Source organism: Palaemon carinicauda, chromosome 3, assembly GCF_036898095.1.
Source record: "Palaemon carinicauda isolate YSFRI2023 chromosome 3, ASM3689809v2, whole genome shotgun sequence".
In the NCBI taxonomy this organism is placed as follows: domain Eukaryota; kingdom Metazoa; phylum Arthropoda; class Malacostraca; order Decapoda; family Palaemonidae; genus Palaemon; species Palaemon carinicauda.
The window spans coordinates 157,825,821-157,849,875 of record NC_090727.1 but is presented as its reverse complement, the minus strand read 5'-3'; the positions used below and the strand labels follow the sequence as shown (position 1 = coordinate 157,849,875).

At 41.6% G+C, this 24,055-nt stretch overlaps 2 protein-coding genes across 4 annotated transcripts in view; one reads left to right on the top strand and one right to left on the bottom strand.

Annotated features, from left to right (window-relative positions):
* Window positions 1-24,055, top strand: part of CDase (neutral ceramidase) — a 255,835-nt gene that overhangs the window by 83,251 nt on the left and 148,529 nt on the right. The window lies entirely within an intron of this gene.
* LOC137638717 (prolyl 4-hydroxylase subunit alpha-1-like) overlaps window positions 1-24,055 on the bottom strand; it is a 200,162-nt gene that overhangs the window by 46,756 nt on the left and 129,351 nt on the right. For all 3 annotated transcript variants that reach the window (XM_068371041.1, XM_068371042.1, XM_068371040.1), the window contains 7 exons: window positions 21,023-21,197; window positions 20,357-20,511; window positions 20,002-20,175; window positions 18,870-19,198; window positions 17,798-17,929; window positions 16,339-16,473; window positions 772-910 (listed from right to left, as the gene is read on the bottom strand). In XM_068371041.1, the coding sequence (XP_068227142.1) occupies window positions 772-910; window positions 16,339-16,473; window positions 17,798-17,929; window positions 18,870-19,198; window positions 20,002-20,175; window positions 20,357-20,511; window positions 21,023-21,195 (1,237 nt within the window). In that variant the 5' untranslated portion in view covers window positions 21,196-21,197. The remainder of the gene's footprint in view (window positions 1-771; window positions 911-16,338; window positions 16,474-17,797; window positions 17,930-18,869; window positions 19,199-20,001; window positions 20,176-20,356; window positions 20,512-21,022; window positions 21,198-24,055) is intronic.

The following is a 24,055-nucleotide window of genomic DNA, read 5'->3' as shown; positions in this document are numbered from 1 at the left end:
TTTTTTATTTATATTTGTGCATATTCTTGATAGTGGTGGCTACAATTATCTGACTATGTTTACATTTTCTCAGCTGGGCTTGCATCGAAAAAAGTTGGTTTCACCGATATGGAATTATTCTTCAAATAAACTATTTATTATGAAGATATAACAATAACTATTGTTTATGCATGTTCTGATTGCCATAAATTATTTTGCTTGTATGAAATTTCACTTAAGTTCACTTCTTATATAAGTATCTTCATAATGTAGAAAAAAAAAGGAATCAATATAGTTGCTCTCTTGATCTTGGGTTTGGATAATTATACAGCAGCATTTCATCTACCTAGCAAATATCAAGTCTTTGAGTTTAAAACATTATCAACAGCAGCTCTCATAATATACAAATTATCGACATTATTAGTCTACATTTTAGTGGAATGCCGGATTCTTTGCTGGCTTTTGCTACAAATTGTGAATATGTATACTTTAGCCCCAATAGGAGGCACAGCTTGGGAGTGTGCTATGTACAGTGCCATACATAACAAATAATTCAAAACATACTCTGAAGCCTCCTTTGGCCCAAGATGCTTTGTTTTTTTCTTTTTGACTTTTCATCCTTTCTCAATGGTTTCTTCACCCCCTCCTCCCCCCATTGTCCAACTTGATTCTGGTAGGTTCTTTATAAAAATAACCCTTTCTTATAGAGTTACTAGAAGAACCATTCACAAACATATAACCATAAAAAATTACAGAAAGACTTTACTAAAAATAAACAAACAACATAAAAACCTGTGATTTCTTCAATCCTGTGGTTAATCCTAGCTACATGTTCTGATTCCTCATGTTTTAGCCAAGCAGACTTGCTGATACGGTAAGAAGCAGTTTCCAGCTCTCCAGTCTTGTAATTTTGGACAGTAGCGCGCTTGAACTGCAATAACGACAAAAATCATTAGAACACTGTCTCCAATGCAAGAGCAACTTACTAAAACTATGTATAAACAAATACTGTACTGTAGTGTATACATACATATACAGTAATCACTAACCATGGCACAGTTCACCGATCACTTCCTCATTACACTGCAGATATATAAATATATTATAATATATGTAAATCTATATGGCGGACTCCTCTTTATACTGCGGCTTTCTGAGGGCAGAATGGTTTTATATTTTGAATATTTCAACTATTTTTAAATAGTCACTTTGTGTCCTAAAATTAATGAAGTAATTTACAGTGATACCATATACTGTATATTTGTGTAACTCTCATTCTCATATATTGTGACAAACAAATTTTCACCCATAAAAAATTATTTTATCATGTAGCTTGTATATCATAGCAATTTCATCTTAGAGATCAAATAATAATAAAATGATGTCTTTTCCTCCATATTATCCCAACTTCAAGTTCAATAAATTAATAAAACAGAAGTATTGTAGTAACTCGTACGGCAATAAAAAACAAATGAAAAACAGCTTTTTTTGTTATGATCAACCTATTTAGATAACAACATCTGTTTGGTTAGCATTTCAACTTCCGTAGGATAGTAAACAGTTTTTCATAATTGTTAAAAATCACGTAAAGAAGAATATGAGAAAGGTAACCCAAATTAGTGTACACAAACAATAACTAAAGAATTGAGAAGAAAAAATTAATTTCTCAAGCTTTTTAAGCAAGCACTGCTAAGCTAAAGACGATAGAATTATTATGCATTGGCAACAGGGATGAAACAACACTAAACTTCAATATGCCATTAAAATTTATATTAAATACAATATGAGATAAGTATTTCTACTAAAAACTTCATACCTATATACAAGTAATAACCATCTCTTAACAAGAGAAAAAATCCTTCGATGGTTTGCCTAAATCAACTGATTTGGAAAGCGTTATTGGTAGTCTCGATCATGTTACGATACCAATATGTGTAAATTACATGCATTATTATTAGATACTGTTCTGTATCTACTTAGCAGTTTTTCAAAGAGAGGGAGATTACTGTACTACAGTATATTAAAACCTTAAAAAAAGGTCTATTTAAAAAGCATCACAAAAATATTGTCAAAAGAAAACCAAATAAGATGAAGAATATCTATATATAAAGACTTACTTCTACATTTGGCTTATACCTCAATTAGGTTACAAATAAGAGGAAAGGGACAAATCTGAAAAATGTTATTTTCATTAGTAAAATAAATTTTTGAATATACTTACCCGATAATCATGTAGCTGTCAACTCCGTTGCCCGACAGAATTCTACGGAAGGGATATGCCAGCGATCGCTATACAAGAGGGGGGTGTACTCACAAGCGCCACCTGTGGCCAGGTACTGCAGTACTTCTTGTTGACACCACTTCAATTTTTCCTCGGTCCACTGGTTCTCTATGGGGAGGAAGGGTGGGTCAATTAAATCCTGATTATCGGGTAAGTATATTCAAAAATTTATTTTACTAATGAAAATAACATTTTTCAATATTAAACTTACCCGATAATCATGTAGCTGATTCACACCCAGGGAGGTGGGTGAAAACCAGTGTACATGACTATAAGATAGCTAAGTATCCCGTATTTCATATAATCAGTTATTCAAAATAACAATGAAATAATAAGTACCTGGTAAGGAAGTCGACTTGAACCATTACTCTGCCTTTAATAAGTTCGTCTTCCTTACTGAGCGCAGCGTTCCTCTTAGGAGGCTGAACAACTCTAAGGAGCTAAAGTATATAGGGCTGCAACCCATACTAAAGGACCTCATCACAACCTTTAACCTCGGCGCTTCTCAAGAAAGAATTGACCACCCGCCAAATCAACAAGGATGTGGAAGGCTTCTTAGCCGACCGTACAACCCATAAAAAGTATTCAAGAGAAAGGTTAAAAGGTTATGGGATTATGGGAATGTAGTGGCTGAGCCCTCACCTACTACTGCATTCGTTGCTACGAATGGTCCCAGGGTGTAGCAGTACTCGTAAAGAGACTGGACATCTTTGAGATAGAATGATGCGAACACTGACTTGCTTCTCCAATAGGTTGCATCCATAACACTCTGCAGAGAATGGTTCTGTTTGAAGGCCACTGAAGTAGCCACAGCTCCCACTTCATGTGTCCTTACCTTCAGCAAAGCAAGGTCTTCTTCCTTCAGATGAGAATGTGCTTCCCTAATCAGAAGCCTGAATAGTAAGAAACTGAGTTCTTAGAACTTGGAAAAGAAGGTTTCTTGATAGCACACCATAAGGCTTCTGATTGTCCTTGTAAAGGTTAAGACCTTTTTAGATAGTACCTAAGAGCTCTAACTGGGCAAAGTACTCTCTCCAGTTCATTCCCCACCAAGTTGGACAGGCTTGGGATCTCGAACGACTTAGGCCAAGGACGTGAAGGAAGCTCGTTTAGCAAAAACCGAGCTGTAAGGAACATGTAGCCGTTTCAGATGTGAAAACAATGATCCTGCTGAAGGCGTGGATCTCACTTACTCTTTTAGCTGTTGTCAAGCACACGAGGAAAAGAGTTTTTAATGTGAGGTCCTAAAAAGAGGCTGATTGGAGAGGTTCAAATCTTGATGACATAAGGAACCTTAGGACCACGTCTAGATTCCAGCCTGGAGTGGACAACCGACGTTCCTTTGAGGTCTCAAAAGACCTAGGGAGGTCCTGTAGATCTTTGTTGGTGGAAAGATCCAAGCCTCTGTGGCGGAAAACCGCTGCCAACATACTTCTGTAACCCTTGATCGTAGGAGCTGAAAGGGATCTTACTTTCCTTAGATGTAACAGGAAGTCAGCAATCAGGGTTACAGTGGTACTGGTTGAGGAAACTGCATTGGTCTCGTACCAGCTACGGAAGACTTCCCCTTGAGACTGATAGATTCTGAGAGTGGATGTTCTCCTTGCTCTGGCAATCGCTCTGGCTGCCTCCTTCGAAAAGCCCCTAGCTCTTGAGAGTCTTTCGAAAGTCTGAAGGCAATCAGACGAAGAGCGTGGAGGTTTGGGTGTACCTTCTTACGTGAGGTTGACGTAGAAGGTTCACTCCTAGAGGAAGAGTCCTGGGAATGTCGACCAGCCATTGCAGTACCTCTATGAACCATTCTCTCGCGGGCCAGAGCGGAGCCAATCCACGTCAGCCGTGTCCCTTTGCGAGAGGAGAACTTCTGAAGTACCCTGTTGACAATCTTGAACGGCGGGAATGCATACAGGTCGAGATGGTACCAATCCAGCAGAAAAGCATCCACGTGAACTGCTGCTGGGTCTGGAATCGGAGAACAATACAACAGGAGTCTCAAGGTTATCGAGGTAGCGAACAGATCTATGGTTGGCTGACCCCACAGGGCCCAAAGTCTGCTGCAAACACTCTTGTGAAGGGTCCACTCTGTGGGGATGACCTGACCCTTCCGGCTGAGGCGATCTGCCATGACATTCATACCGCCCTGAATGAACCTCGTTACCAGCGTGAGCTTTCGATCTTTTGACCAGATGAGGAGGTCCCTTGCGATCTAGAACAACTTCCACGAAAGAGTCCCTCCCTGCTTGAAGATGTAAGCCAGGGCTGTGGTGTTGTCAGAGTCCACCTCCACCACCTTGTTAAGCTGGAGGGACTTGAAGTTTATCAAGGCCAGAAGAACCGCCAACAACTCCTTGCAATTGATGTGAAGTGTCCTTTGCTCCTGATTCCATGTTCCCGAGCATTCCTGTCCGTCCAAAGTCGCACCCCAGCCCGTGTCTGATGCGTCCGAGAGGAGACGGCGGTCGGGTTTCTGAACAGCCAAATGTAGACTTCCTTGAGAAGAAAGCTGTTCTTACACCACGCGAGAGAAGACCTCCTCTCTTCGGAAACAGGAACTGAGACCGTCTCTAGCGTCATGTCCTTTATCCAGTGAGCAGCTAGATGATACTGAAGGGGGGGGAGGTGGAGTCTCCCTAACACGATGAACAGGGCCAGCGATGAAAGTGTCCCTGTTAGACTCATCCACTACCTGACTGAGCATCGGTACCTTCTCAGCATGCTCTGGATGCATTCTAGGGCTTGGAAGATCCTTGGGGCCGACGGAAAAGCCCGAAAAGCTCGACTCTGAAGATCCATACCCAGGTAGACAATGGTCTGGGATGGGACGAGCTGAGACTCCTCAAAATTGACCAGGAGGCCCAGTTCCTTGGTCAGATCCATAGTCCATCTGAGAATCTCCAGACAGCGACGACTTGTGGGAGCTCTTAAAAGCCAGTCGTCTGACGGAGCCGGACACAAGATCATGGTACTGCTGCACAGTCTGTGAACTGTCAACCATGGGGAAGCGAGGAAGTACAGTGACAACCCGAAGCTGTCTAGACTGTCTGGGTCGTACAGACAACTCCTTATCGGGTTGCTGAGGTTGCCGCACTGCGTCACAACAAGTCACTTCTGCTGGTTGTTGAACGTCTTCCCAGTGAAACACTGACTCCGTAAACAAAAAATCCTCTAACAAGGACTAAGCTTGGACTGCATGTCTTGCAACACAGCTCAAGGTCTAAGGGAGCAGGTGTGGTAACAGACGGGGTTAGCGACTGAAGTGGAACCATTACCTTCCCTGGAAGCAAGTAATGCTAAAATAAAAGTCCATAGGAGGCTACGCGGCTAAAGGCTCCTCTCCAAATGACAGAGTCCTCAAGGGAATATCAGAAGGAGGGAGAAAAGCACTTTCTCAACAGGAACCATATCCGAGAAAAGCTAAGTTCTCTCAGTGAGGGTTTCACTGGTGCAAAAGCAGCAGACTAGAAGGCAACGTTATGAAACTGCTTGACAGTCTAGTGAGTTGGCAACAACCAAAGATGTGTGACTGAGAAGCATGCGGTAAGGTATGCAGAGCATGCTGTATGCAGAGCATGCTGTATGCAGAGCATGTTGAATGCAGAGCATGCTGTATGTAGAGCATGCTGTAAGGTAAGCAGAGCATGTTGCATGGCGTGTAACATTTCTCAGAAATTCCATGACCAGTGCTAGATTGAGTAATATCGCATTACTGTCCATTGAAAGTGCACGTGTCGAGGGAATTGATTTAGACTGTTTTGTGCACTAAATATACGTACTAAAATCTACTTCACCTCAGGAAAGGGAAACTTGCCCTGTTGGCAACACTGCATACTTCATGCATGCTTGCAAGGGGTTTTAATATCAACATAATATTTACATTACATTCATAACTCATGATTCATTTTGTTTTGAAGATATTTTTGCCATATTTTGCGATTTTGTTAAAAATATATTGCAAGGAATACATATATATTTTTTATTTAAGTAATACGAATAACCTCCATTATCATAATGTTTGTGTAGGCATACATGTATATGATTACAAAAGCAAGTTATGAAAGTAATGAGGTGTTATAATTGTCATTTGTTATTTCAAAGATGAATGGGAAGAGGCTCAAGTTGAGGAGAAAGTGGCAGATGCATGCGTTGAGGTGGCTGACTCCTAGCATGATCTTCCTGTCTCAAGCGATGCGCTAGCTGCAAGGGTTGCGGATGCGCAGTAGCAGGTACCTGAGGAGCGAGTTGAGGTTCCTGAGGTGTGAGCTGCGAGAGTTGAGGTAGTGGCTGCGCAGAACGCAGTTCCTGTCTCGCGAGTTGAGGTTCCTGAGGTGCTAGTCTCAAGAGTTAAGGCTCTCGCTTTGAGGAGAGTTGAGGTCGCTGCAGCGAGAGCTGAGGTGGCTGCCTCATGGATGGAAGAGGTTGTCGTACCTCAAGAGGTTGTAGCCTCGATGGTCTATCCGCAAGAGGAAGAGGAGGAAGTAAGGCATAAGACTCCTGCTCCCATTGTTGAGGTTGTCTTAAGGAAGGCTGAGGTTGCTGCACACCGCTGGAAACAGGCAACTCAGAACGCGGTAAGGTAGCCTGAGGAACCTCAACTTCGTACGCCTGGCAGACTGGACTGCGGTGAGGCGGAGCGCTCGCAGGAGGAGGTGTAACCTTCTCAGCCTGAAACTCACGCATTAAGACCGCAAGCTGTGACTGCATGGACTGCAGCAAAGTCATTTTGGGGTCAGCAGACGCTGAGGTCTGCTGAGGCAAAGCCTTAACAGAAGATGAGGTCTGTTGAGGCATCGCCTAACCTCTCTTAGGAGGTGTGCAGTCACCTGATGACTGCGGAGAGTCAGAGCTAACCCAATGACTGCATCCGGGTTGTTGAACTCTAGAGGTCTGGACTTTACGTTTAAGAGGTCTTGAGACCTGAGTCCAGCGTTTTCTCCCCGAAATTTCTTCTGCAGACGAGCAAAATAAGGGCTCAATCGTCTGCGGGTGGGAGTGACGGTCTCTGTAAGACACGCCCGCAACCACCGAGGATACTTCTGTGCGCCGATCAAGGCCTGCCGAACCCTTTTGCCCTTCGACATTGCTTCTCCCCTGGGCTTGGGAGCTTGCAAGAGGTCCCGGACTGGGAGGACGACTGGCACGCACAGAAGTACCCTCACGCACAACACTGACACACTTTGCGCTAATCACTTATCACTTAGATTTTCTGTTTGCACTTATTTCACTGAACTCGAAACTTTAAGTGGTTTGTACCTGAAACACGCAATTCTATCCTTCCTTAAAAGTTAGTAATTGCGAAAACAGAATTACAATGTAACAGAAAAATCTAATGAAAGATAAATAATTCAGTGGCTGGAAAGAGACTAAACACTAGATCAAATAAACTACGTTTAAAATCTCTCACCGTATAAAGCTTGAGAACAAGAATAAAACTCTAGAAACGTTTACCTTCTTCCCCTAAAGAGACTAGGGAGAAGAGCAAAAACGATAACAACGTTACTCGCTTGAACGAAACGTTTATCCAGCTCTCTCTCCCTCCCTCTCTATCTCTCTCTCTCTCTCTCTCTCTCTTAGAACCTGAGAGAAGAGCCCAATCATATATATCGTTAAAACATATTATTGTTAAAGGAAAGAAACTGAAATATTCCCCAAATAAAAAGTTCCTTTATTAGAATTAAAACCAGTAAGCTAAGAAAGAATGAACAAAACGTTAGAAACGGTTACTCTTACTGCAACGTGACACCGTGAAAATTCTCTCTCTATCGTAACGATAGAGCGCAAGTTGAACGTTCTGAACGTCAACAACTGCAGAGACAAAACAAAACGTTAGTTCCACTTTGAAAAGTACGAGACTATCAAAGAAATTCTTTCAAAAACATTAAAATAGCATAATATGTTAACAGGTAAAACCGAAATGATGGGCTCAATGTTAATTAACTTCGGTACAAGAAAAGACCGCCTACTATTAGGAAAGGTCGAATATAAACAAATATAAAAATTAATAACAATAAGTTTATAAAAAAGGAAGTTAATCGAAGAGGCCTATAAAAGGCGGAGAGATATAAAATAAATCTATAACTTTGTAGGCAAAATTAAGAAAGAGAGTCTATACTCTCTTAGACACCAACACTTCCGTCTAAGGGAAGGGTCGGCCATTTAAAGGTGAAAGAGAGTTCATACTCTCTTCGTCACCATAATTAATCAAATTAATTCCAAAAGCTAGCTAAGCTATTAATAAAACTTCCTGAATAGCGAAAGCTGAAATCTTAGAGCAATACTTCACCAAAAACCGTGAACAAGACTCCAAAATTATAAGCGTATCCATGAACGTCTTGCCGGAAGCAGGACAGAGGAAAAATTGAAATGGTGTCAACAAGAAGTACTGCAGTACCTGGCCACAGGTGGCGCTTGTGAGTACACCCCCCTCTTGTATAGCGATCGCTGGCGTATCCCTTCCGTAGAATTCTGTCGGGCAACGGAGTTGACAGCTACATGATTATCGGGTAAGTTTAATATTGAAAAAAATATATTAACTGTACTTGTAAATACATAAAGTATAGTAAATTTAATATAAAATCATGAGATAAAAATAATAAACAAAGTAAAACTTAGAGTAACACTTTCTTAAAGAAAATTAATAAAAGAAGGAACACAGAAAAAGAGGAATATCAATTATCTTGAAAGATGTTATTTTCATTAGTAAAATAAATTTTTGAATATACTTACCCGATAATCATGTAGCTGTCAACTCCGTTGCCCGACAGAATTCTACGGGAGGGATACGCCAGCTATCACTATACTAGAAGGGGGTGTACTCACCAGCGCCACCTGTGGCCAGGTACTGCAGTACTTCTTGTTGACACCACCTCACTTTTTCCTCGGTCCACTGGTTCTCTATGGGGAGGAAGGGTGGGTCAATTAAATCATGATTATCGGGTAAGTATATTCAAAAATTTATTTTACTAATGAAAATAACATTTTTCAATATTAAACTTACCCGATAATCATGTAGCTGATTCACACCCAGGGGGGTGGGTGAAAACCAGTGTACATGACTAAAGGATAGCTAAGTATCCCGTATTTCATATAATCAGTTATTTCAGAATAACAATGAAATAATAAGTACCTGGTAAGGAAGTCGACTTGAACCGTTACTCTGCCTTTATTAAGTTCGTCTTCCTTACTGAGCGCAGCGTTCCTCTTAGGAGGCTGAATCAACTCTAAGGTGCTAAAGTATACAGGGCTGCAACCCATACTAAAGGACCTCTACACAACCTCTAACCCAGGCGCTTCTCAAGAATGAATTGACCACCCGCCAAATCAAAAAAGGATGCGGAAGGCTTCTTAGCCTACCATAACAACCCAAAAAACAACAATAAAAGCATTCAAGAGAAAGGTTAAAAAAGGTTATGGGATTAAGGGAATGTAGTGGCTGAGCCCTCACCTACTACTGCACTCGCTGCTACGAATGGTCCCAGGGTGTAGCAGTTCTCGTAAAGAGACTGGACATCTTTAAGATAAAATGATGCAAACACTGACTTGCTCCTCCAATAAGTTGCATCCATAATGCTCTGCAGAGAACGGTTCTTATTAAAGGCCATCGAAGTGGCTACGGCTCTCACTTCGTGGGTCCTTACCTTCAGCAAAGCAAGGTCTTCATCCTTCATGTGAGAATGGGCTTCTCTAATCAGAAGCCTTATATAATACGAAACTCCGTTTTTGGACATGGGCATCGAAGGTTTCTTGATTGCACACCATAAGGCTTCTGACTGTCCTCGTATAGGTTTTGACCTATTAAGATAATATTTCAGAGCTCTGACAGGGCAAAGAACTCTTTCTAGCTCGTTACCCACCATGTTGGAAAGGCTAGGAATTTCAAACGATCTAGGCCAAGGACGTGAAGGAAGTTCATTCTTAGCTAAAAATCCGAGCTGTAAAGAACATGTTGCAGATTCGGATGTGAACCCAATGTTCTTGCTGAAGGCATGAACCTCACTGACTCTTTTAGCTGTTGCAAGGCAGACGAGGAAAAGAGTCTTGAGGGTAAGGTCCTTGAAGGAAGCTGACTGGAGAGGTTCGAACCTAGGAGACATAAGGAACCTTAAGACTACGTCTAGATTCCAGCCTGGAGTGGGTAAACGACGCTCTTTAGAAGTCTCAAAAGACTTAAGGATGTCTTGAAGGTCCTTGTTGGAAGAAAGGTCCAAACCTCTGTGGCGGAGAACTGAAGCCAACATACTTCTGTACCCTTTAATCGTAGGAGCCGAAAGGGATCTCTCATTCCTTAGATGTAAAAGGAAGTCAGCTATTTGGGTTACAGAGGTATTGGTAGAGGAAACAGCATTGGCTCTACACCAGCTTCGGAAGACTTCCCACTTGGATTGGTAGACTCTACGAGTGGATACCCTCCTTGCTCTGGCAATCGCACTGGCTGCCTCCTTCGAAAAGCCTCTAGCTCTAGCGAATCTTTCGACAGTCTGAAGGCAGTCAGACGAAGAGCGTGGAGGTTTGGGTGCACCTTGTCTACGTGAGGTTGACGTAGAAGGTCCACTCTTAGAGGGAGAGTCCTGGGGACGTCGACCAGCCATTGTAGTACCTCTGTGAACCATTCTCTTGCAGGCCAAAGGGGAGCAACCAGCGTCAGCCGTGTCCCTTCGTGCGAGACGAACTTCTGAATGACTCTGTTGATGATCTTGAATGGTGGGAATGCATAAAGGTCGAGATGGGACCAATTCAGCAGAAAAGCATCCACATGAACTGCTGCTGGGTCTGGAACTGGGGAACAGTACAAAGGAAGCCTCTTGGTCATGGAGGTGGCAAACAGATCTATCGTAGGCTGACCCCACAAGGTCCAAAGTCTGTTGCACACGCTCTTGTGAAGGGTCCATTCCGTGGGGATGACTTGATCTTTTCTGCTTAGGCGATCTGCTGAGACGTTCATGTTGCCCTGAATGAACCTCGTTACTAGAGTGAGGTTTAGACTTCTTGACCAAATGAGGAGGTCCCTTGCTATCTCGTACAGGTTCCTCGAATGGGTCCCTCCCTGCTTGGAGATGTAAGCCAAGGCTGTGGTGTTGTCGGAGTTCACCTCCACCACCTTGCCTAGCAGGAGGGACTTGAAGTTCATTAGGGCCATATGAACTGCCAGTAGCTCCTTGCAGTTGATGTGGAGCGTTTCCTGTTCCCTGTTCCACGTTCCCGAGCATTCCTGTCCGTTCAAGGTCGCGCCCCAGCCCGAGTCTGATGCATCCGAGAAGAGATGAAGATTGGGGGTCTGAATCGCTAACGATAGGCCCTCCTTGAGAAGGAGGTTGGTCTTCCACCACAAGAGAGTGGTCTTCATCTCTTTGGTGACAGGGATAGAGACTGTTTCGAGCGTCAAATCCTTGTCCCAATGAGCTGCTAGATGGAATTGGAGAGGGCGGAGGTGGAGTCTCCCTAACTCGACGAACAGGGCTAACGATGACAGGGTCCCTGTGAGACTCATCCACTGTCTCACCGAGCAACTGTTCCTCTTCAGCATGCTCAGGATGCAATCTAGGGCTTGGCTTATCCTTGGGGCCGATGGAAAAGCCCGAAAATCCTGACTCCGAATCTCCATTCCCAGGTAAACTATGGATTGGGAGGGAATGAGCTGGGACTTTTCTAAGTTGACTAACAGACCCAGTTCCTTGATCAAGTCCAAAGTCCAGTTGAGACTCTCCAGACAGCGACGACTCGTGGAGGCTCTCAACAGCCAGTCGTCTAAATAAAGGGAGGCTCTGATGTCCGATAAGTGGAGGAATTTTGCAATATTCCTCATCAGATGCGTAAACACCATAGGAGCTGTGCTTAGGCCAAAACACAGGGCTTGGAATTGGTACACAACCTTTCCAAAAACGAATCTCAGGAAAGGTTGGGAGTCTGGATGAATAGGAACGTGAAAGTAAGCGTCTTTCAGATCCAACGAGACCATCCAGTCCTCCTGCCTGACCGCTGCTAGGACCGACTTCGTCGTCTCCATAGTGAACGTCTGCTTGGTGACATAAGCATTGAGCGCGCTGACGTCCAGCACCGGTCTCCAACCTCCTGTCTTCTTGGCCACCAGAAAGAGACGGTTGTAGAAGCCCGGGGATTGATGGTCCCGGACTATAACCACTGCCTTCTTCTGTAACAGGAGCGACACCTCCTGGTGTAACGCTAGCCTCTTGTCCTTTTCCTTGTAGTTGGGAGAGAGGTTGATGGGAGAAGTGGTAAGAGGGGGTTTGAGGCAGAATGGTATCCTGTAACCCTCCCTGAGCCACCTGACAGACTGGGCGTCTGCACCTCTTCTTTCCCAAGCTTGCCAGAAGGTCTTGAGTCTGGCTCCTACTGCTGTCTGGAGAGGAGGAGAGTCAGTGTTTGCCTTTTGAAGTCTTGGGACCTTTCCTAGACCTGCTCCTGGAAGAGTCTGGACGGGAGCTTCCTCGGCTGGGGGCTCTGCCACGAAAGGGCGGAATAAACCTAGTAGCAGGAGTATCAGCCACTGGGGTGCGGTAAGTCCTGGGAACTGAGGGAGCAACCTTAGCCTTACGAGCTGAAGAGGCCACAAGATCATGAGTGTCCTTCTGAATCATGGCCGCAGACAAATCCTTGATAAGCTCTTCGGGGAACAAGAACTTAGAAAGCGGAGCAAAAAGGAGTTGAGACCTTTGACAAGGTGTGATGCTGGAAGAAAGAAAGGTGCAAAGTTGCTCCCTTTTCTTAAGAACTCCTGAAACAAACATTGATGCAAGTTCGCCAGACCCATCTCGAATTGCTTTATCCATGCAGGACATTAAAAGCATGGCTGAGTCCTTGTCCGCAGGGGAGGTCTTCTTGCTCAAGGCCCCCAGGCACCAGTCTAGAAAATTGAAAATCTCAAAGGCACGAAATACACCCTTTAAGAAGTGGTCTAAATCAGAAAAGGTCCAGCAAACCTTAGAGCGCCTCATTGCTGATCTACGAGGAGAGTCGACCAAACTTGAGAAGTCAGCCTGGGCAGAGGCAGGGACTCCCAAGCCTGGTTCCTCTCCTGTGGCATACCATACGCCCGCCTTAGAAGTGAGCTTAGTAGGAGGGAACATAAAGGAAGTCTTCCCTAGTTGCTGTTTGGACTGCAACCACTCCCGTAATATTCTTAAAGCTCTCTTAGAGGACCTAGCAAAGACGAGCTTAGTATAAGTTGACTTAACAGGTTGCATGCCCAGCGAAAACTCAGATGGAGGAGAGCGGGGGGTAGCAGAAACAAAATGGTCCGGGTATACCTCTCTGAAAAGAGCCAGGACCTTACGAAAGTCAATGGGTAGAGGAGAAGACTTGGGTTCTTCCACGTCTGATGAGGGATCCAGGTGCGCAGCTTCCTCCTCAGAAACCTCATCACCAGAGTGTAGCGAAGTGAGAGGTAATGTAACAGCGGTATGCTGAACAGCAGAATCTGAACAAGCGGGTGCATAAACACTTGTGGTTTCATCCTCAAGTCTCTGTTGTTGAGTTAAAACCTGAGGTTCAGGCTGCAAAGACTGGTCAAGAAGAGTAGAGGAAGGTAGGCGCATGGGTTGAGGTGGCTGACTCCTAGCATGAGTTTCTTGTCTCAAGAGTTGCGCTTGCTGTAAGGGTTGCGGATGCGCAGTAGCAGGTTCCTGAGGAACGAGTTGAGGTTCCTGAGGTGTGAGCTGCGAGAGTTGAGGTAGCGGCTGCGCAGAACGCAGTTCCTGTCTCGCGAGTTGAGGTTCCTGAGGTGCTAGCCTAAGGAGTTGAGGCTCTCGCCTTGAGGAGGGTTGAGGTCGCTGCAGCGAGTGCTGAGGTGGCTGGCTCATGGATGGAAGAGGTTGTCGTACCTCAAGAGGTTGTTGCCTCGCTGGTTTAACCGCAAGAGGAAGCGGAGGAAGTAAGGCATAAGACTCCTGCTCCCATTGCTGAGGTTGCCTTAAGGAAGGCGGAGGTTGCTGCACACCGCTGGTAACTGGCAACTCAGAACGCGGTAAGGTAGACTGAGGAACCTCAACTTCGTACGCCTGGCAGACTGGACTGCGGTGAGGCGGAGCGCTCGCAGGAGGAGGTGTAACCTTCTCCGCCTGAAACTCACGCATTAAGACCGCAAGCTGTGACTGCATGGACTGCAGCAAAGACATCTTGGGGTCAACAGACGTTAAGGTCTGCTGAGGCAAAGCCTTAACAGAAGATGAGGTCTGTTGCGGCATCACCTTACCTCTCTTAGGAGGTGAGCAGTCACCTGATGACTGCGGAGAGTCAGAGCTAATCCAATGACTGCAACCAGGTTGTAGAGCTCTTGAGGTCTGGACTTTGCGTTTGAGAGGTCTTGAGACCTGAGTCCAGCGTTTTCTCCCCGACATTTCTTCTGCAGACGAGTAAAAGACGGGCTCAATCGTCTGCGGGTGGGAGTGACGGTCTCTGTAAGACACGCCCGCAACCACCGAGGATACTTCTGTGCGCCGATCAAGGCCTGCCGAACCCTTTTGCCCTTCGACATTGCTTCTCCCCTGGGCTTGGGAGCTTGCAAGAGGTCCCGGACTGGGAGGACGACTGGCGCGCACAGAAGTACCCTCACGCACAACACTGATACTGACACTAGCACTTGGCACCGCACTGACACTAGCACTTGGCACAGCACTGGCACTATCACCTCCCACTGCACTTTTGACCTTAAGTTCTTTGACTTCTGCCATAAGAGACTTATGGTCACTAACCACCGATTCCACTTTGTCACCTAAAGCCTGAATGGCACGCAAAACATCGGACATATCAGGTTGAGCACAAATAGTAGGTTCGGGGGTAGCCACTACAGGGGGAGGAAAAGGTTGAGGATCATGAGGAAAAAAGCGAAGAGCGAGAAGAACTCCTCCTAACTCTCTCTCTCTCTAACTTGGTTGAATATTTAAGGAATCGAACAAATTCAAGTTCCGAAAGTCCGGCGCATTCCTCACATCGATCTTCCAACTGACAGGGTCTTTCCCTACAGTCAGAACAAGCGGTGTGAGGATCAACCGAGGCCTTCGGAATATGCCTATTACAAGACCTACATCGTCTATGGGGAGGGGCTTGTGAAAGGTCAGACATCTTGAATCAAAGAGCAAGTCAAGGGGGATTCCAAATCAAGCAAAAGATCGTTAACCATTAATCAAAACCAAATAAAAGCTATCTAAGCTAATTAGAAAAGTTTCCAGTATAGCGAAAGCTGAAATCTTAGAGAAATACTTCACCAAAAACCGTGAACAATACTCCAAAATCATAAGCGTATCCAAAAACGTCTTGCCGGAAGCACGACAGAGGAAAAAGTGAGGTGGTGTCAACAAGAAGTACTGCAGTACCTGGCCACAGGTGGCGCTGGTGAGTACACCCCCTTCTAGTATAGTGATAGCTGGCGTATCCCTCCCGTAGAATTCTGTCGGGCAATGGAGTTGACAGCTACATGATTATCGGGTAAGTTTAATATTGAAAATATAAAATTCATTACAGCATGCAACACATACAAATAAGTCAAAAGTGCACACAATAACAAAGGTAGCAGAGATGAAGTCGTCAAAAATATTAAGATAGGATTATAAGTTAAGGCTTTTAGGACTTTCAACCTCATTACCTCAAGCAGTCACAATTCTGTGAGTTCCTTACATGTGTGTAGGAAAGTGTGAGGGAATAAGAGCAAAAGATTCAGTAGACTACAATATAAAAAACAACTGAGTGCAAGGGCATATGGGGGAAATTACAGTGGTAGAATGTAGCCAAAAGAAAGGTGTTGATAACAGAAACGCGATGATAATTAAACCCATTTTAACTATTAGACGTCAATCAGTAATAACTAAAGTGACAATGCTAAATACTATAAAGTAATATGTAATGTTTTATCAGAAAGTTAAATATGACTTTAATAATAAATCAAAACCCTTCATAAATAGGAAGCGATTACAGTAATCATCAAATAGCCTGTCTCCAGAAAAACCCGAGCCATGAGTGATGTGTACCTGGAGATTAGTTGACTATGGGGACTGCAGCCATGATAGAAAGACATCCACACATTTATATCTACAGTATCTAAATATGAATTACAACTCAACAAGTCTTACCCTAGGTGTCGCCATTTCCTTTACTTCGCTCATTTCCTTATCACTGATGACATCATGGTAGATGGTTATGGTTGGATGAATGTAAGTAACTTCTGCTTTCACTGGACCAATCAGGAGGCTTTTCCCAGGACCATGCTGTAAAGAAATTAATCTTAAGTAAACGAGAAGCACCTGAGGTTACACCCTTACTAAAAACAAAAACAAATTATTGTTATATAGACCATTTCTTCTCGCAAAGAAATGAATAGTAGGCCCTAAAAGACAACAACTTCCAAAGGCTAGAAAGACTAATAAACTCAAAATCCCACCAAATTTAAAAGATTTATATATTTGAAAAGGAGAACAACAATAGAAAAATAGCCCCACTGAGTAATGCTGTATGTGAAAAAATAAATATGAAAAAACTACTCACAGAAATAAAAATAATAAGAAAAAAACGGAAAAATTACAATTGGTTAATATTAATGTCCTTATTACCTAAATTTCAAGATATGAAAATAAATAAGGAGGACAATTAAATTGAATTTCCTATACAAGATTGATTTCTTTGAACAAAAATTCTTTAAAACAAACCCATGACTTGCATTACCCTCAATTCATGGATTTTTTTAAATTCTAGACATTTCATTTTCAACTCTAAAATAGAGGATCATCTGAAAACAGACCAGTAGCAATGTACAGTAAATAAGCATAGATATACACCCATTGTGTAATGGAGTAGTATCTGTCAACTTTTGCAAACCTTTTATATTTTATATCAATTTTTTCCCATATTCTTAATACTATACCTTATCGAGTATGCACGAACACCTAACCCAATTTCTGTCGTAAATTTTATTTTTCAGGCTTGTCCAGAAATTTTTGTGCATCCGCCTCTATTAATTTCTATACTGTTCAAATCCAATGAACGTTTCATTTTTAAGCTCACCAGCCTCAACAGATAAAAGCTATTGAATATCTTCCTCATTAATTTCCAACTGTAATTTTTTTCCCTACTGTCTTATCTATTTCTTAAACAGTACAGTATACTTTCTCTCAAAGCCCTTGGATGTTTTAGAGGTCCATTAAACATTTTTTCCATATTCAGCTCATACAATAAAAGAAGGAAGATATTATCAAGACAGCTAGTTTTCTACTATAGCCAAAACGAATAAGGAAATGAAGAGATAACGAGTACAGATAATCAGTACGAACTTCTGGTTCCTAAAGTTGAAAAGAAGCACTTTCTATATCTGCATACACAGCAAATACTAAAACTTGACGCATTCCACACTTCTTTACCACCAATTTATATACTTAACTCATTACCATGGAAAAATATTTCATTAATTCTACTTTAAAATGACACAGACCAAGAGGTTTCTATGGAGCACTCTTTAGTGATCACTAAGAAACACTAGTTTAAGAGGATACTTAGTACAAACCATCAAACATTCAACAAACAATTAACTTAACAAACCTGATAATAGCAGATTGTCTTGGATGCAATATTTTTGGGAATTTTACCCTCACCTCGACACAGTTTTTCATAAGCTCGTCGCTCTTTTTGCCAAGATTCAGTCATTCCTGTATCTTCAGTCACAGTGTATCCCTAAAAAAAAAAAATTTTTAAAGAATTATAAACAGAAGGAATCCAGGTTGATAGCACTCATTAAATATACAAACCAGTAAATGTCCATTAAAGATAAGACTATTGTATCATATACAGATACTGGAAACCATTATGACTACAAAAGAAATTACTTCCTCTGGATAAATATTGTTCAAGTTCTGAGATTCAATCAAATATATAGTGTTAATTTACTAAATTATGCAAATCTATTGAGAGGTCTACCTGCTGAGTAATCAGCAGCTATTGACTGGACCTCCATGGTCCTAGCTTGGGTGGAGAGGGGGCTTGGGTGCTGTTCCTATGCATTGTGTATAGGGTCAGACTCTAGGGCATTGCCCTGCTAGCTAGGGCAATGTTACTGTCCCTGGCCTTTGTCATTCATGAGAGGCCTTTAAACACCTAAACAGAGTTTTTCTTGCTATCTTTCATAGAAACAACTACGGTTCATAATTACTAATTACTACAAAAGATACATAAGGGTTATACTCATACCAGTTCCTGAAAATATTTTTCAAACAATATTGCTGATATACTGCATGATTGGGTACAGTAACAGTTATGGTGTGTGTGACGAATGCACAGCATTATACTAAAAACTGTAAACTGGTAATGAAAAAAAATTTCTACAATCAGATGCCAAGGCTAACATGTATGGGAAAAGAAAGTTATTCTAGTTAAATAAAAATCTAATCCATAACTAAAAAAAGTAAAACGTGAATAATCAAAAGAAATGGCAAACAGATGTCTTAGCAATAAACATTTGACATCTATACTTAAAGTACAGTACTGTATAGCAGTTTGCACCCACAAAATACAATGGCATATGCAAGTTCTCCCTCGAACTGCTTGCTGGATGATTGAAAAGATGAAAAATAAAGGAGTATGTACACATTTAAATCACAAAATGTCTGTACATTACCTTTTCTACTGCTTCTACATCCATACTGTCTCCTTCTCTAATGCGCTCGGCCTGCTGTTTCTGAAGAGCTTCCTCATAGTATACTTTGTTCCCATATGCCCTCTGGTGGCTTGGTTTGTCTAAAAGTAGCTCATTGGTTAGTTTCAGAGCCTGCCTAACATTTCCCTGCATGTAGGTTGAAAAGGCCAGATATTCTAAAATATCGGCTCTATCAGCCGTCTTGTTTCCCTCGGTCTCGTATCGGCGCAGAGCTTCGTTCATCCATAATGTGGTGTGATAATGATCCCCGCTGTTGTAACTTTGTCGACCAAGTTCAAAGCAATCTCCAGCTGAAATGAACATTTTGAATGAATGAGACACTTGTATATAGAATATTCAATTAACAATTTCAAACTTGTAAATTAGGTTAAATGAACTTTGCTATCAAACTTCTGTAATAGTAACTATGAATATTTCCTAGCTAGGAAATTTATGAGTACTTGAAAACCAGTCATACTATGAAAAATAACTGTACACGGCCTAGCAAACATATTCATGGGAAAATAAAAATCCCTTCTGTGAGCAACTGTGTGAATCTAGTACAAAAAAGATCTGTGAAATCTCATAGAGGTAACATGGAAATTCATTCCCATAAATTGACATAGAGTACATTGTCTTTCAGGCCAATAACACTGAATAGAAATATGACTTGTACAAAGCCCTCAGAAGGATATTGGGAGTTAAATGGCAGGACAAGATTAAAAATGAAACTACAAGAGATTACTCTAGTGTCATATGTAGATGAGATCATGATGAGGGGTAGATGGAGATGGTTTGGGCATGCTCTTCGCACTCCCCAAGAGAGATTAGATCACCAAACGTTGAGCTGGGCTCCACAAGACACTAGAGGAGTCAGAAGACCCAGGCCTACATGGCTGAGGACTATGAAGCGTGAAGTAGATGATAAATGGAGAAATATTGAATTGAAAGCTCAAGATAGATGACTGGCAAAATCTAACAGAGGCCCTTTGCATCAATACACGTAGGAGGCGATGATGATGATAAAAAAAGATAACAAAAATAAGTCTAAATGACACATTAAGTGACTGCCTGTATGATAAAATCAACACCTTTACTTGGTTTAGTCTCTAACCTGTAAGTTCCCGGTACGCCTGCTTCTTTCCATTTATATAACCACGAGCCAACTGGGATGTGTCCAGGTTATAGGTGTCTTGCAGCCTCATCAATGCAGTAGCTGCACCATTCAAATCTTCTTCATCTGGCCAACGCAGAAGATCGGCCATGCTGGTCAAGTTGTTGAGCATAGCTGAAAGATATATCTGAATCTGAACATTTGGATCTCAAAAATACAAGTTGCTATTTCCTCCTTTTTATCTGAATCACAAATTCTCAAGTTGAACCTTACAGAATTTCTACTTATAAGAATTTCATTGGACAGAATTATGGAATTAAAATTAGATATGAAACTTAAGGCACTTCAGACTCACCTTGTCCTACATCATCAGCTGTTAACACACTTTGAATGTCCGCCCAGTCAACAGTTAGCCGCTTCACTAACAAATAGGCATTGATAGGATTGCCAAGAAAGACTTCTGGTGACCGCGAGGCTTCATCGTGAACACGTTCCATCTCAATCATGTCTCTGCAATTCAATTTCCACTTCTTTTTTATTCAAAGAACATGGTTGTATCAATTCTTATCGTTTTATAGTTGCCTCGAAAACTGGTTAGACAATTCTATATACAATACTGTACTGTGTCATATAAAAGAAGCAAGTTCAGTTTTTTGCAATGGAAATAAATGAAGCCATTGCCTCCTATACAGCAAATTTATGCTTCACATTATGTAATACATTTATACTGCAAATTGTGAAGTAAAGTTATTTTACACATTATAGTATAACTCTAAGCTACCAAAATATTTTATAGAAAGTTCAAGTATAAAACTATAATGTATGTATTTAAATATATAACAGCGGACACTAAAGTCAGCATTAAAAGGTTAATTCTAAAATCCTTTACAACTGAAGCATTCCTGTACCTGAATAGAGTACAGTACAGATTTGAATTACCGGGTAATAGGATTAGAAAAAAAAAGAAAAAGAAAAAAAAACACATATACCAACAAGCTGGCTTAACTATATTGCAACATACCTCTTCAATTTCTGTAATTTTTCTTCCTGGGCTATGATATAATTTTCCACCGCCCTAATCATCTCTCCTTCCGTTGTGAGTAAACGACCTACATCAATCATAGAAGTGTATACCTCACCAGAGGAGGCTATCCCAACGACCGATACTCCTAGCACCCACCATGTTATCCACATTGCTGTAAAGAAATATGTAAAGATTAAAACAAGTAAATCAAACTGTAACAATTTTTCATTTATATCAAAACCCCACAAATGTAAGTTTTACATTATCGATGTTTCATGGTTTTAAATTCTTCAACAGAATTTATCATAAACCATTCACCTAGCCAACAATTTTACCCTTAGCTGCCATTCTAGATCCTCTTTCTTATTTAAGCTTAGGTATGAGATAGATAACATAACTGTCTGTTGGGCAACTACCATATTTCAAAAGCTGTTATATTTTGTATTACAATAATACATTCACTATCAAAATGTAAAACTTTGCACATAATACAAGAAAGTAAGAAAGAACGAAGTCTGCACTCTCTCAGCTGTTGAATAGCTTCCAAGTATAATGAATGATGAATCAAATGAATGAAATACATTCATTAGGGCACTACCATTTTTAAAAAAGATAATAGAAAAAGATGTTTAAAGTTTTTAAAGATCACCCATTAGTGGCAGAGGCAACAGACATTAGAGATCAACCATATACTGTACAGTAGAAGATGTTTAAAAGTTTTAAAGATCACCCATTAGTGGCAGAGGCAAGGGACATTATAGAGACTAACCATATACTGCAAAGTACAGTACTGTACTGTATACACATGATCAGTGTCCAAGTCAACCTCTCCATCCTTACCTATGACCAGGGAGGGTCATGCAATGGCTACTGCTGGCCCAACAAAGACCAGTAGGACCTCCAGAATACCTCTTCTCTTGTTCACAAGGACCGTATGTGATTAAAGACCATTTTCACAATGGCATTATATTTTAGTGCTGACATTTATCAAATATATTCTATCCTCATGATTTTTTTAAATTTTGAGAATATTTCACTATTGCTGTTTGTTTTGTATTATAGGACACTTGTTTTCACTTTTCTCAACCAAATTATCTTTCTTCCAAAAAGAAACTGCCATAATTGTTAGGAGGTATGAATATGATAAACCCAAAAATCAAGTGGATTACCCCAAAACAACGTTCACAAAACACATAATCTAGAAAATTATTTGCCCCACATTTCTAAATGAAAAATAAAATTTGATATTACCAGAATCGCTTTTGAGTTTGACTATGCCAATTTTTATTGTATAATCCTACAGACCTGAATAAGGTCAAAACCTTAGAAATTTTCGAAGTAATTTGTACAGTACTTTTCCTGTCCATACAGTGACAGTACCAAATTTTCCTCTCTACAGGTTAACTATGCCACTGTAATTGTTCAGTGGCTACTTTCCTCTTGGTAAGGGTAGAAGAGACTCTCTAGCTATGGTAAGCGCTCTTAGCTCTTCTTGGAGAAGGACACTCCAAAATCAAACTGTTATTCTCTAGTCTTGGGTAATGCCATAGCCTCTGTACCATGGTCTTCCACTATTCTATCTTGTTTCTGTTCCTCTTGTTATTTTCAAGTTTTAATAGTTTATATATGAAAGATTTATTTTAATGTTATTATTGTTCTTAAACTTCTCTTGTAGTCTTTCCTTATTTCCCTTCCTCAATGGCTATTTTCCCTGTTGGAGCCCTTGGGCTTATAACACACTGCTTTTCCAACTAGGGTTGTAGCTTAGCAAGTAATAATACTAATACTACAAACCCGAGTTTTTTAATTAGGGAGATGGATTCAGCGATATCTGATACCAAGCACTTATCGAGCTGGTGAACATGCCGGATGAGTAGCCCCAGCCTTTTCACGCTGTAGAACTTCCCTTTCGGACCAAAATTGATAAAGTGGGTTAGGAAAGAAATTGGATTAAAGTACTCAGGTTTGTATGGTTAGGAAAAATACAAATTGTGATTTGTTCCTACATGACAAACAAAACCTTGGCCTATAATCAGGAAGACTTACTGCTAGGTGGGTTGGAAGTCCCCTGGAACCCCCAACTGGAAGGTTCATTTTCTTCCCCGGAAATTATAACCGCTTGATCTAAAGAGAAGCAAAGAGATGACCCAAGCAACCTCCTCCCTGACTTTCAAAGGGGTGAAAGGCAAGGGGAGTATATATGATAGCAGCCACCTGTATGTATGATGACGGCTAAGAATACGGCAGTGTGAGAGGGGGTCGCAGAGGGCGTTAGCCTCCCAGTTAGGCAAATAGGTAAGGACAGGGCTTGTAGACTAGGTTGGGAGGGAAAATTTAAGTTATTTGGTGTCCATTTTTTATGCACACTGCAGAAACTGGCTGCTGATATACAAAGGCTCCAAAGGCTAATGGGACCTTGGCTGTACACGCAAGTATGTACTGTACCTGATCAGAAGGGGATATCAGTTGGAAATCTATACTTACTATGATTAATGGGTTGGTAGAGGATCCATCAGAAAGGGGGATGGAAGAGATACTTCTTTAGAACTAAATTAGCATCTTAACACAACCTAACCCAACAATAACTATCAAGGACACATTTACTTCCGTTGAAGGGAAGGTATAGCATGTGAGAGAGAGAGAGAGAGAGAGAGAGAGAGAGAGAGAGAGAGAGAGAGAGAGAGAGAGAGAGAGAGAGCATGGAGATAACTGATTGTGATCTGTGATGAATGAATATTACCATCATTTGTGAAACATTTGAGTTTATTGTAAATCTTCTCAAAGTGTAACCTAGTTTGAAACTGTCAGGTTGATAAAATAACACTCTGCCCCTATCAATGTTCTTCTTCTTTGCCTGCATCTTTTCCCATGTTTATGTGGAGTCAATGTTTCTAGCCAGCATTCTCCATCTACACCTCTATGCTAAGATGCTAATTTAGTTCTAAAGAAGTATCTCTTCCATCCCCCTTTTTGATGGATCCTCTACCAACCCATTAATCATAGTAAGTACAGATTTCCAAATGATATCCC